The 15,757-nt window shown below is 36.3% G+C and overlaps 1 protein-coding gene across 1 annotated transcript; it reads right to left on the reverse strand.

The window, feature by feature from the left end:
• Nucleotides 1–1,879: 1,879 nt before the first annotated feature.
• On the reverse strand, nt 1,880–12,718 carry spi1b (Spi-1 proto-oncogene b). Its single transcript, XM_028579331.1, is given in 6 exon segments — nt 1,880–2,589; nt 2,592–2,758; nt 3,962–4,112; nt 10,253–10,449; nt 11,697–11,787; nt 12,306–12,718. Coding segments are annotated over 6 exon segments (792 nt in total). The 5' UTR covers nt 12,348–12,718; the 3' UTR covers nt 1,880–2,445.
• Nucleotides 12,719–15,757: the final 3,039 nt, after the last annotated feature.

Here is a 15,757-nt window from a genome sequence, read left to right on the forward strand (position 1 = left end):
AAGCTGTTGACTCTCAGAAACTTGTCTTCTGATTCTGTTGTGGCTTTGGGTCTGCCAGACCTCTTCCTGTCAGAGTTTCCCCCAGTTTCTAAGTGCCTTTTGATGGTGAAGAATACTGTACTCACTGAATTTCTTCGCAATTTCTCTGTAGGAAAGATCAACATTCTTAAGTGTTATGATAGTCTGTCTCTCTTCCATTGTTAATTGCCTTTTTCCCGCCATTTTTATGGCAACACACTACTTTCTGCAGTACAATACTGTTCAAATAATGCTCACGAGGGTATGGTACCACAGTGTGTTCCAACAATACTTTTATACAAACAGAGGGGGTTGTAAGTAATCCAGACAAGTTGGAAGACCTGTGGGAATTGGTAGCGCCAACTTTTCTTCAACCTTTAACAGCCTTACGTTGTTAACCCATTTCTTGTTCCGTGAAAAAGGCCTTTTTGTAAAATTCTGAAATGTACATTATTTTTCAATTTTGGGTAACCTTACTTTTTTCTTTAACCTCAGTTCACCACTTACCTTTGTACCATTTTAAGCTATTCATTGAACTTGAACTGCTAAAATTTCAGTAAAAAACTAAAAAAATTGGGGTGTTCTAACTTTTGACAGTTGTGTTTATATATATATATATATACTATACTAGTTTTTACTGCATACTGTACTATACTACTATACTTTACTATATTTTACTTTACTTTACACTATACTAAACTATACCATACTACTGTACACCTACAGTATGTAAATCTCATATGAACTAAGGTATGTAAATATACTATATATTTTTGACTTTAATCATCATAAATTAGACGCCGAGGAGAAGAGGATCTCGTCTCACAAGACTTTTGGTGTTGCAGCCTCAATCTCAATCTTTGGCTTTGAGATCTTAATCTGGAAAACATACTCTGTACCAACTGAACCCTGCAGATGGCAGCTGGACCAGTCATCAAATTAGGGGAAGTGGTTTTAGTTAGACCACAGCAATGACCAGTGCTGTACTGTAGAATTTGAACAGAGAGCCACATTTGTTGATTAAGTTGATTTATTATGGAGCCCTTGTTGTGATGTATTTACTGTCCTTTCTAACAAACTCAGAACTCATCCATCCCTGCCTTTTAATGAATGGAAGTAAGTAAAAAGACTGATTATCCAGCTCTGGTTAAGATCTATTGCATTGTATTGTATTGTATTGTATTGTTCTGGGTATCAATTACAGCTTGACCATTGAGGGGAGCTGTTGGCTCTTGGGACACCAGGTGCTGTAGTGTTTTTATATTTACACACTGCACGTTTTAGCAATTAATTACTCCTTGTTATGGCAGTGTTTTTGTTTTGTGTTATATATTATTATTTTATTTTATGGTTTTAGTGTTGCTTTATTATATTTTACTTAAGTGAACTTCATCAGCAAAAGTGGTTTTGGAATGTGGTAAACCTATTTTTCTGTTAAATGGTATGATGGCTGTGAAGTTGCTAAGCATTGTATTAGCCTCATAGTGTTCAGACAGATTCCTAATCAATAGCAAAACAACTATGATAACTATAGAAAAACACAGAGATACGTTACTGTAACATGATCAAGCCATTCAAAAGAAACTACGGTATTCAATGCAGACAAAAGAGCTGAATGCAAAGCTGCAGTGCATAGTTGTATACTAACTATTTAAGCTGAAAACTCCAGATGTGTCACTTTGGGCACTCTGTTAGCCTCACACCACCAGCTCACCAGTTATCTAGTTATCTTTATAGCTGTAATGAAACGTAAGAGACCTCATCTCTGAACCTAAAACAATACAACTTCATGTAATGCTTACTTCTTCTTCCTGTTCTTTGTGTTCTACCTCTGATGTGAGATGTTATCACTTACAAACAGTTACTATACACATGCTTTATTAAGCAATTCTTAATTATAACATACAGAGTTTCATGTATTTTTACAAAACATTTGTAATGTAAATAATCATAGTAATGGTCTTATAATGGTCCTCCAAGGTTAGTCTATCCCATTAATGACTTATTTGTGTCTCCTTGGTGTTTTAAATATGAAATTGCAATTATATATACATACAGTATTACACATAGTACCCACAAGAGGACTTACGCCTTTCAACTTTCACTAGTTACATGTTATGAAACAAAAACTTGAAAATAATATTGAAATGTATAAACAGACTTTTCCAAATAGAATATGCACTGATATGTGTGCACACATATTTAGAAATGCATACTGGGAGCACAGTAACCCAGGGTCTAAGATGCATACAGTGTAACTGCAACGTCCCTCCCTCTCTCTTTTCCCTGCTGCATTTTGACTGTACACAATTAGCTGTTGATCCCACTGTACAGCAGTATAGGTGCTATTCACAAAATGCAACTTGCATGTTTGATTAAGCATCTAATACCAGAAACTACACCTCTACACTTGACATTTCAGAATCCCTACATATATTTTCTCTCCAGATGACTCTTCCCCAGCACCTCATCACTGAACTGGTACGTCAGCTTCTTCTTAATCTTTTTCACCTCTCCAGTTTTGCCATAGTTGCGTAAGGCACGAGCCATCTTCTGATAGGTCATTTTTTTTTGCGGTTTCCCTTCTGGATTCCCCAGCGGTGTGCAAGAGCCTCCTTGTGTTTGGATGAAAACTGGAATGTCCCTTTGTCTCTGTCCACCCACCAGATACTGTCCTTCATATCGCCGTTTCTTAAAAGGTCCAACAGGAACTGGTACAAACGGATCTTCTTTTTATTGCCTGTTGGAAACATCAGAGAGTTGCAACATTACTCATTTTGAACTGATATGCACTGTAATGATATTCATTATGTACATTATATAGTTTTATTACTTGTTGAATAAAAAAAAGAAGAAACAACAACAACAACAACAACTTGTAATTCTAAAAACTAATATATTGGCTGTGGCACAGTAGTGACACTATAAATGAGGTGGTTCATTTGTTTTTGTGAGTTTCAACCAGTCTAGACCAACCATATCAGTTTATATATATATATATATACATGAAGCAAATTAAATACATGGAGCAAAGGCACAATTTTTGTTTAGTCTGTCTCTCTTTTTCATATATTTTACATCTTTAATTGGAAGTAACATAGTAAGACAATGCAGTGGCTAAAGAAAAGTCTAAAATTCTAAGAAATACTGGCAGATCCTGAGTCATTGTTTTATTGTTTTCCACATTGTCATGGTGCTACGTGATAAACCTAGTTGATGACACGTTAACGCTTTTTGAAATAGGTTATTCAAATTCTTAAACATTAAGATAAGATAAGTGTATACGTTTCTACAAATGTCTGTCTGTACCAAATACAGAAAATCAAATCTAATTCTAGTTTACAGGAAAGTTACTTGACAGTCAAATGATGAAAACTGTCATTGACAGTAACATACAGTAACCACAGTTCTCTGAGTTTGGAGACTTTCCACGCTACTTGATTGTTGCAATGGTTAACTTGCAACACATTGCAATTTAAGGACCATACATTTTGCCTCTCTGTTTAATCTTGTTTAGAACATGTTACTGAGATGCTCTGAGCTGGACACATATGGAGAACCGTGTTTCAAGGCTGCTTTGATGCGGCGAATGTGCTATAAGATGACATACAATCACTGCCACAGAAATGCTTACAGGGGCGTGTGAATAAAAAAGAAAATCATGCAAATATTTACAAAGGTATTTCAGAATCAGAACACAAAGCTGACCCAATGTGAAACTTCCACCAACCCAATGCGTGGAAAACAACACTGCTGCAACACTGCTTAGACACTGCTTAGTGACTTAGCACTTCTAGATATACCATGACCTGGATGATTGAGAATCCTCACATGGCCAGCACAGTTGGTTTGTCCTAAAGTATATGTGTTAAGTGCTCAGTAAAAAGCTGGAGTGTTGCCCTCACTGCACATATGATGTGGCCTATAAAATCTATATCCTTACCCAGCTCTCCTGGTGTGACATAAGGGATTCGATCTCTCAGACACTCCTCATCAGACACCTCCAGTGGGGGACTTCGTCCTCCATGCTCCTCATCATCAGAGCTGCGCTGGGACACGTGTGGTGGATACACAGCCCGAGGGAAGAAGGGTACCTACAACACAGGAGTCAAAGTTTTTGCTAGTTTTTGGAAAAAATACAATTTTCTATATTGTAAGAGAATGTTACATATTTAATCAGTATTTGTTTAGTTATGCAATTACTGCAAAAGAGTTTGGAAATTTTGGGAGATGATAAAGCAAAAAAATGGTACATGTCATGATGCACCAGTCCCAACAATTGAATCACTATATATCTGTTCAGTCCCACAAGTCTGGGACTGAACAGATAAATAGTGATTCAATTGTTGCTTAAAGCAGTTTCTGTTTCCCCCATGAGAAATTCTAAGTAATGACAACAACACTGTCGTCCACATGACACAAGCCTTAAGTGCGTTTTACAGTAACCGCAGCCGAGCATATGTGATGACATGAAATCGCTGAGACTATTTATACTTGCGCTGGTGGTCGCGACACTAGCTGCAGTCTTCTCTTGAACAGCGGTGGCGCTAATGAGCAAAAGCTACCGACGCTTCTCTTTCTACGAACTAGAAGAAGAAGAAAGAGGTAAACAACGGCAGAACTGGCAGCAGCATTGCCGTCAATTCTTCGATTTGATTCAGTGACCTACTTTGTCAGATCAAGCCTTTCATTCACCATAAAAGAACTCATCTTAACCCAGTAAGTTTACCAGAGAGACTTGCAGTCACTCTGAGAGTCCTGGCATCCGGTTGTTGGTGAACTCATTCAGGCCTCCTGTTTCTGCTTTGTCGTAAGCGACCTCGGCTCGCACGCCATAAATCGGACGCGTCGGCCGGATATTACATCATTTTGACGTCACGATGTCGCGCGCCACCTTGGATGCGTCTACTGTAAAACACCCTTTACGTGATCGCGCACCCTCCCCCACGCAGTTGCTAGTAGCCACCATGGTAGCCACAGAGGACACGGAGGATTAAATAAAACATGATGGACTCTTCAGAAGAGGTAATCATCTTCACTCAAGATTCTGTGCGCCAAAGTCACCGGACGATACAATTTTGTGAACATAGCCATACTGAGAAATACAGAGAGAGTTGTGTGGAGCTGATAGTCTTAATTCGCTTTACAGCAACTCATTTGGCAATGGCTTGAATGTAATGGACGTTCATTAATATAAAAAAGTTACGCACTAGAGCTTTAAATTCAGAGAGTACATTCACTCTAAGATTGTACTTAAACAGAATGTTAAGGTACTACACTATTTCCATTTAAGCGACTTTATACTGCTACTCCACTAGATTTCAGAGGGAAATATTTATTTATCAGCCATAATTACTATTTTTCAGATCATATCATATGATCAGTTTATTAAACATGATGCATAAACTAAGTAATGCTTACATGTTAATGCATCACTAATAATGACCCATTCGTATAGAAATATAACACTGACAGGGACCATTCTGCATTATGAGTACTTTTACTTTGATACTTAAACCTATATAATAGTAATAAGAGAGGATATAAATGAAAATATTATTAAAATATATGCCAATACCATTTTTTGAGGAGAATTGAGGAAATAGAGTTAATTGAAGTGGTAAATAAGTTCAAGAATAAGAAATCCACTGATAGTAATTGTATTGACATGGCTTTAGTTAAAAACATTGTACATAGTATAGCGAAACCCCTGACTCATATCTTTAATCAATCATTACAAACAGGCATATTTCCAAATCACATGAAAATTGCAAAAGTCATTCCCATCTACAAAAATGGAGATAAGCACCTTTTCTCAAACTACAGACCGATGTCTCTTATTCCACAGTTCTCAAAAATATCAGAAAAGCTTTTTATTAATAGATTTGATCAGTTTATAGAAAAACATTATCTACTGAGTTAACATCAATATGGTTTCAGATCAAACCGGTCAACTACGATGGCAGTGATGGAGCTAATAGAACAAATATCTACAGCTATGAATAAGGAAGGCGTTTTCATAGATCTAAAAAAAAAGCCTTTGATACAATTAACCATAAACTATTATTGAACAAACTGGGAAAATGTGGGATTAGGGGAGTAGCACATCGGTGGCTCAGTAGTTACCTGGAAAATAGATATCAATATGTCCAATTAAACAACTGCAAGTCAGATTTTTTGAAGGTTACATGTGGGGTCCCACAAGAATCAGTGCTGGGTCCTAAATTGTTTCTACTGTACATAAATGACATTTGTAATGTGTCTAAAATATTAAATTTGGTTTTGTTTGCTGATGACACCAATTTGTTTTGTTCTGGCAAAAACCTTGAGCAGCTTTTGGATACAGTGGAAATTGAACTTGATTCTTTAAAACGATGGTTTAATCTTAACAAGCTGTCTTTGAATATAAATAAAACTAAATACATAATATTTGGACATCGGAACTTTAAGAAGCCTAGACAAATTACGTTAGACAATATTGAAATAGAAAGAGTACAGGTTAACACATTTCTGGGAGTTATTCTTGATCATAAATTATGTTGGAAACCACATGTTAATCATATTAAAACTAAAATATCAAAGTCCATAGCTATTCTGAATAAAACCAAATATATTCTTAATACAAATTCTTTACATTTATTATATCAATCTCTCATACTTCCATTATGTAACTTATGGTGTGGAAGTTTGGGGGAATACATATAAAACAATTACAAATCCAATTTTTTTTACTGCAAAAGAGAGCAATCAGAATTATAAATAGGGCAAATTATCGTGAATCGACAAATCAGTTATTTATACATTTACAGGTAAATTTAGTGAACTTGTAGACCTTAAAATAGCATCTCTAATGTACAAATTATTTAATAGTATGTTGCCAGACTGTATCCAAAGGCTGTTCCAAATATGCCATTATGAACTGAGGGGAAGCTGTATTTTTACTAGACCAAATAGCAGAACAAATGTAAAACAAAGCAGTGTCTTGGTGTATGGAGTTAAACTGTGGAATGAATTAGAAACTGACATGAAAAAGTGTAACACAATCAACAGATTTTAAAAAGTATTTAAATATAAGGTGATTAACAAATATAAAACAGAAGTGTGAATACCAGAAGGTGCACAAAATGTATTGGACTTCTTGTGTTGTACTGGGGTATATAGTGTATACTTAGTTTCTGTACTTTAATTTTTGTATGAAAAAATATAATTTTATGTAAAAAGGGTAGGTGTAATAAGCTTTGGCTTCAGCTTACACCTTTTCGGTCTTGTTCTTGTCCCTATGTATGTTTGACTGTTGTGAGTTACAGATGGCCGAAAAAAATAAATAAACTAAAATAAACTAAACTAAACTAATAGTGCGCAACAATTTTATGATGATGAATGTCCGATACATTCAAGCCATTGCCAAATGCGTTGATACAAAGCTAATTAAGACTATCAGCTCATCAAAGCTCTCTCTGTATTTCTCAGTATGGCTATTTTTACAAAATGGTGCCGTCTCGCGACTCATGCGCAGAAGCTTGAGTGAACAACAGCAACAGTCACCTTTGGAGACGAAGAGGACATAAAAACTATAAAATAATTACCTCTTTTGAAGAGTCACTCATGTTTTTTAATTCATCGTTTCCTCCTTGAGTTTCTAGCAACTGGTTATCAGGCTTGCATCATGTGGAAAAGTTTGTTGTCATTACTTAGAATTCCTCATGGTGGCAACAGAAACTACGCACTATAGCTTTAAATTATATTTAATTTCTAATCACTCGAATCCGACTCAAGTCCGACTCGAGTCGCTATTCTCTGGACTCGTGACTCATGACTCGACTCAGACTCAAACTCAGGTAATGGTGACTCAGCTTGAACTTGACTCAGACTCTTCTTTGGTGACTCTGACGTGGACTCGGACTAGACAGTTGGTGACTCGACTACAACACTGGTTACTAGTTAGGAAACCCACACACCATTAGGCATTCAGCTTGCTGAGTCAGTCTTGACAGATTTTGCACCTAAACTAACTACTGTTTATTGTATCGTCACATGATCAAATATAGACTTGACATTGGACAACATCAACATACATATTACCCAGCATTCATCATTGCATAGCTGTATATGAAAAAAATGCCAAAGAAAATAAGAAATTATTCATTTCAGGGGTGAAACAACACACCTTTCAGCAAAAATCGCCATTTTAAATCTAAAACAGGTCATCTGTGTGATTCGTGTTGATCCGATAAGTTCATTTATTTTTGAAAGTACCTTGAACAGATGTCCTCTTAACACTTGTAGAAGTAATTACATAAATTCTAGGTTGAATTTTTTCCCTATGTCCTCATGATAAAATCAACTGTAAATCCATTTTAAAGCTAATATTAAAAAACATTCTTCCTGCAGCATCTTTGACACCTCTTCACCCCTGATCAGTTTGCACCCCTGCATGTAATTGAATAGTTTTTGTAGTTTATAGTTTTTGTAATTTATGTAGAATAAGTCATCTTCAAATCATCTTGTTATAAATTGCTACTGGCTATTTTACAAAGAAAAATGAAAAGCAGGGCATGCATAGCAAATGGCAGTTTGTTTAACATGAGTTCTTTCAGTACAGGTGTATTTCTGAGGTGGCAATGAGAATCACTAGTAAGTCACTCACTCTCTGCCCAACACATTGTTGGAGGGCCTGCTCTGTCAGAGGCCCCCCAACCCATGGGCATCAGTGCAACCATATTGCCTACACTGTCTATAATTACACTCCTGGTGCTAATACTTCTGTACTTTTACTCAAGTACCGTTTTGAATGCAGAACTTTTACGAAGGGAGCATTGTTCTTGTGAATTCAATGTGCGAGCTGTGGTTTTAACATTGTTTTCTCATATCATGAACATGCATTAACACCATTTCTATTTTCCACACACAAACACATTTTCCTCATGTTGTAAAAATGGCAGCTTTATATATACAGTATGTGTGTATGTATGTATGTGTATATATATTCATAGCAGTGCTAGATGCACATGAGAAAAATACATGAAATTAAATGCAATTTTCAAATTGAAAATCATCTACTCCTGGAAACAACATGTGTGAGTACTGCTAAAGATGTTTTATCATACGGAATATACTTTATTTTTGATATTTAACTACTTTACATATACTGTATCAGCTTGTTTCAGCCCTTTACTGACGCTACATGAGACAGTGTGAAATATTTAAACCTATGACACCTTTCGCCTCACTGTGACCCCAAATGAAGAAATTGAAGGTGTGTTCAGCCAGATGTATTTGGCATATGTAGCCTGTAATCTTGACTAGAATTTAAAATAAATAATAATAAAACAAGAAAAAAATGTAAGCAGTGAATTAGTATAGTACATTTTCTTTTAAATATACTCTTGAAGTCCATATTCTTTCTTTTAAATGCATGTAAAGCACCTTGGAAAAGTGTTTTTTTTATGAATAAATGTGCCTTTTGCCTTTTTCACCTCTGCTTATTTGCACAACAAGAGGTTGTAATGTTGGACCCAATAAATTATAAGTGGAAGTTTCCACAGTGGAAGTGGGAGGTTTCAAATTTGAAAATGTTGACTTGGTTTAAGATACTGAACTTTAATACAGTCCAAAACCAGATATCTCTCTTCTGGTTCACTGGTTCACAACTGGAAGGGTGGAGCGTGCAGTTGTGACACGGAGGGAGCTTAATTTAGCCTTCAGACTATTCAAAATAAATGTCCTTTTTAAACTGAAATAAAAAGAGTGAAAAACCCAAAAATTTTGTTTTTCTTGTAACTCACAGATTCACTTCCTGATTTTTTTCACATGACCCTAAAAGGCCTCAGATTCCCTGAATGTTCTCTTTGATTTGAAAACCAACTGTGAGTTATGTTGAGTTCCAAGATGGCTGCAGTGAGCTAGAAGGATATTTGGAGATTCACAGGTGTGTGTGAAGGTCATAAAGCCTGTAGAATATTTCCCTTCAATCTTCAGTTGTATGTTCCATTTACTTTAGTGGAATAAGTACTACACTATGATAAGGAAAGCCTTGCTTTAGTCATTATCACTTGAACAATGAGTGATTACAGTCATTGCATTGAAGCCCCTGACTAGTACATAACATAACATATATTTGATTTATTTGTATTTGAATCCGTGTTTGTTGTGTGCAGCTACACGCACCCATGACGCACTGTATTTCTGTTAATTCCTTTAATATATGCTTCTGTTGGTTGATAGAATGACTTACTGGTTGCTGTAACACGTGTGGATGTGCCCCAAGGTTTGGATCAAGCAGGTTTTCTGCGTCGTACCGTATGCCGTCGTGTCGTATGAGACTGGGCCCATGGAGAGCCTGCACACTCTGCAGCTCTGTGAAGTTGGCCTCTTGGAGGTTTTCAAACTCTACAGGGTGTACGTGAGGGTGAGGGTGGTAGTCCCAGTGATCTGAAGAGAGAGAGAGGTGAGAAACAGCATAATGGCCAAAGCTTTTTGTTGTTTCTATTATCATTATCATTATCTCCTGTAACAAAAGAAAGAAATGAACCACAGCAAGGTTATCTAGAACACACAGCTTCATACAAAAGTCATGAAAATGCCTTTAAAATAATTTGGTATCACAGAAATACATGTTTAAACAGTTAGAGATGACTCATGAAAAAAGCTAGGCTGTATGTCTATTTAAACTCATCTTTGTCATAAGATATCTAAAACAACTAAGTCAAAATTAACTGGACTTGATGAGTTGCTTACTCATAGTGCTTGAGTTTGCATAAACCATGTGAAATGAAGTAAATAATATAGAATTCAGCATGAAGCTATTTCCTGTTTGATGCCTCACTAGCAGTGTTGCCACAGCCGTTGACTTTGAATTTGCACTCTCTTACACATCCTATTTTTAAAAAAAAGTTTAACTATGGGAAAAAGGAGAGCCAAATAATACATATTTCACATGCAAACTACTGAAACTACTACCATTGTATACTCTTAAAACTAACGAATCAAGCTAGGTAATAAAGCCATGTCACACATCCACTGTAACACTGTACGACAACGGCTTGGTATTTCAGTATATTTAGTGTTTTCATTTGTATTTTTTTTATGATATTAGATATAGATATGAAATATTTAGATAAGTTGTTTTTATCACAACGTGAACTGGCGCTTTTTTAGAGGGGGTGGTTTTTTCTATAAGGTCAGAAAAAGACCTATTTAGATTGTTTTGGTGCAATATTCAAAACAGTTGATTACAAGGGAAAGTAAAGCACCTCTCTTGTATCAACAAAACCCCATGGGGCAAAAGTTTGTTCTATGTCTGTAAGTTGTAGCGGCCGAAAGAAATGGCATCTGTTTCCTGTGTTCCATACACCCTAATGTGGTGCACTCCAGCTGCACACACTGCAGGCTTTTTCTGTACAAGGCACCAGAAAAGACAGTGTCACCACATCAGTTCATGGTGATTCATTTGAAGATTAAGACAAGATAACTAAAAAGTATTTTCTTTTAGATAAAAATTAAAAGCGCTGTGTTAAAAACAAGATTTATGTTGCCGGATTTAGCCCCCACAATCACCATCATTCATTTGTATTTTAAAATGATTTTCATTTAAATTTCACTCACTGTAATTTAAAAGAAAAAGTGTCAATTGGAACACCGTTCACATGGGAGAAAATGCATGTTGAAGTAAAACTCACCTGCCTGGATATCTGCATCAAGGACATATGGATTGTAATATTCTGTAATTTGATGTCTGTAGATCTCAGGATCGTACATTTCTTCTGAGTGCTGCAATAGCAAATAATAAAAAAAATTTTAGCCACCAAATTTTTTGAAAGGAAAACATTTTACTGGATAGCGTGTATGATGCACATATCACACATTACATCATTACTTATTTAATCCTTTAAAGCAAATACAAATACACACCATTTGTCTTCTCCAAAATGTTCACATTGTCTAAATATGTTTTCATTTGTAAGTCAGATTAAGGATTAGCAATAACTGTGTTATAGTAATGCCTTTTTTTTCTTGCCACTGCTGTTCTGAAACTCTCAAGACGTCTTGAGTTTCATTCTCGTGTCGCCCGTAGTATAAAAGACTCTTACAGTTTGTGTGCTGTATTCAAATTGAAGTAGACTCACATTAAGTTGTTTAATTTGAAAACAACACATAGTCCATCCTCTTGATTATTAAATGTGTTAATGCTGGATTAAAAAGCAAACTACTCAAGGAACTATTTTAAGCTTTAGATGCTTGAAAGTCTCCAGAGAGTTTACATAATAATACAAATAAATTATACTTACAGGCGGGATGAGATAGCTCTCCATTCTGTGTGGATGCAACATGGAGACTTCTTCTCCAATGGACCAACTCTCAGACGCTTTGCAAGCAAAAACGTTCTCACAACCTTTCAAAACTTTTGCGGCACCATTGCACAATGTTTCAAAATTTCCTCTCGCTCAACGAAAAAAACAAAAGATGTGTCCCTCTCTCTTATTGTATAGCACACACTTATGACCTGAGCTACTCTCGGAGGCCTTCAGCTGTGTCAAATAAAATTAAATAAACAAGGCCCACTGTTTGACTGTAAAGTGAAAAAGGAACTTTTGACTTCTGTAAAATGTGTGTGGGTGGGAGCAATAGAGTGTGTCTGCTGAAGGTTCCTGGCCATTGATGATTTGTCAGGGGAGACCATGAAACTTCACATTTATCAGGGTCTACGCACTGTCCCCTCCCTTAGCAGCCAATCATCATCTAGGGTTTTCATCGCTGGCAGTTTCTCCCCCGCAAAGAAACAGTGATAAAAAAGATGGTGCAACGCGCCATTGAATGTTTAATGTTTTAAGTTTTGTTGACTTTATTCATTTCCTTTGCTTTTAACATATTTTTTCATTTCAATTATGGCATGCTTTGGTCTCAACAACAATAGAGTCATACTGTGAAAAAATGGGGTTGTTGCCATTTAAAAGCAGGATATATATACTGTATATTAATCAACACTTAAAAATGTCTTTATATATGTGTATAACTACATTACTTGCTTATAAATGCTGAATTAAGGGGTTTCAAGTAAATTGTTACCAATTTCAACAATATTTTTATTACAACAAACTGATTATGTTCCCTTAATGTATAATATACTACTGTATGCTTTATAGCCAGTAATCAGAAGTATCTGAATTAAAATGTTTGTAAGCATACAATGATTTTGACTCTGTTTTCCTTCCAATGTACTTACACACAGTGGCAATAAAAAAACACCATAAACATTAAGATGATTCTAGAAAGTAATGTTTATTTGAAAGATATGCTAGAATTTACAGCTCATATGCACAACAAAGACAGGATTTACTGTGACATTAGAAATTATTTTTAGTTTTTAGCACACTGAGTGTGAAGTGTAAGTGTCTGCAGTCAGCCGGGTTCTGACTGCAGACCTGAAACTGACGGACTGAAAGTTTACACTGCAGCAAAAAGGCTAAGACATGGTGGAGTTTGTCGAGGAGAAATGTCGACACACACACACACACACACACACACACACACACACACACACACACACACACACACACACACACACACACACACACACACACACACAGCTGGTAGATAAGATGAAGGTACAGTATCTGTGTTGTAACCACACTGGAGGTAAATGGAGATTATTATTATCAACAATAACTCCTGGGGAGGAATTGATTCCCTCTGCTATTAAAAACTCCACAAGACTGTTTTTTCTTGGTTCAGTAAGGCATTGTTATTATGGTTAAGCATTTGGTCAACTGTATGTTCATAAGGCAATAGGGCAAAATAAAAGTTAAATATAATGGTTTTGGCAACTGTAACAACTAAAGGTACTGCATATTTCCCAGATGCCGAGATAACTGTTAAATAGTACAGTAACAGTGTAGCACAAATCTGAGTGTATATTGTTAGCACTGCCTGTTTAAGAGGAAGACTGCAGCAATGTGATAAGGCAATGCACTGAAAATATTACTTTCTGTAAGATTAAAAATACTGAGGTTATGTTTATCTACTAACCGAGGTCAGTGTATTTATTCCAATAGGTGCTGAGATCTCAGCTACACATTAAAAACATGATCAAATCCTCTTTCAAATACTGCTTTCATACTTTATGCAACACTGTCGGGTACATTCATCACACAGAAAGACTTAGAAGCTGCAGCAGATAGTTGGACATATTCACAAATAGTTGTACTGTGTGCAGACCTACTGTAAATACATTTCTCTTCACATGCACATTCAATGTTACATGTTGTTTGACTAAACTGTAAAATTCTGTCTTCATTCTTGTTGATCAACATTACACGCTTGTTGGATGGACGTCCACAATCCTCTGAGTCTCTTTTTAAGGAGCTGTTAAAACCACACAGACTGTGGGCAACCTCGACCGGCCCCATCTTCATCACAGCTGGCTGAGCAAAACTGATGACATATACAGTAGCTTTTTCCAAGAGTATTAATACACAGAGTGAGCTGCAGTACACCAGGCACTATTTTCATCACAACTATTTTCAGTTAAGCCAAAGGATAATGTTTTGTTTCTGGTGACTTTTTGTTCATGTCGTGCAACAAAACAAATGAAAAGTGTCTGTTCAAAACACGTTCTATGTTCAACCTAAACTATGGATCATTTAATAATAAGGCATCTGTTATTAATTAAATCATAAAATGTAAGTGTTTGTTGATTGTATTGTACTGTATTGTATGTAATGGGGGGGGGGGAATGTGGTGTAGAAGTAAAAAGATGCATGAAATGTAAACACTCAAGTTAAGTACAGGCACCTCAAAACTGTACTGAAGTACAGTAGCCTACTTGAGCAAATGTACTACTTATCATATGAAACCCACTTCAAAGAAATGCCTTTTAAGAATGATAAGTCCAAGAGTTATGTCAACTGTCTTCTCCCAGTCTTTTGTTTAAATGTATGCACAATACTTGCAGTGCAAATTAATCTGGAAAAGAACACCAAAAAATCATTGTTGATCACTTATATTAATTTTATTAATGTTTCGGTCCTCTAACCTTCATCAGGTTACAATTATACAGGCAAACAGCACCGGTAACAGTGTGTGCAGGACTTTTGGGTTCTGTCACAGTTTATGATCTGATGCACCAGGTCTATAAGACTTTCTGGAGTGCAAAAACTTTGTGAAAACTGAACTGAATTAGAAATAATAGAAGTTATTATTTAGTGGGACTGGATCTGATTTTCACTCTTAAAATCATGTTGACTGGGTTTGATAATAGGTTAGGCAGCAGGACTCAGGTGCTGCTTTTGTAAGTTTGTTTCTGACCTAAAAGACCCTCACACACTCTTAAAAGCACAATAACATTATGGTGTGCAGTAGTTTATTTGAGACATGCCATACATCTTTCATAATAGCGTAAAATAATGATTCATTTGAGAAAACGCATTACAGTGTGGGCCAGTAGGCCAGTAGAGGTTAGAGTTTAGATTCTCTGCCCCTAGCCCGAAATCCATATTACGAATCCCACTATGGCCACGCCAAGACCCGCCCTTCAATAGCATTTTTTGGCCAGGCGTCCATGCTTATGCAAGGTAACGTAACCCCATTTGTTCAGGTCCTAATGCCTAACCCCAACCAATCGAGCTGCTTCGTAGGGCGGGTCTTGACGTGGCCATAGTTGGATTCGTAATTTTGCGGCCGGGCCCTTGATCAAGCATTTGTGTTTTTGTAATCTTTACTTTATTAGCCTTTATTAGGGTGA

Source organism: Perca flavescens, chromosome 1 (assembly GCF_004354835.1).
Source record: "Perca flavescens isolate YP-PL-M2 chromosome 1, PFLA_1.0, whole genome shotgun sequence".
Lineage (NCBI taxonomy): Eukaryota > Metazoa > Chordata > Actinopteri > Perciformes > Percidae > Perca > Perca flavescens.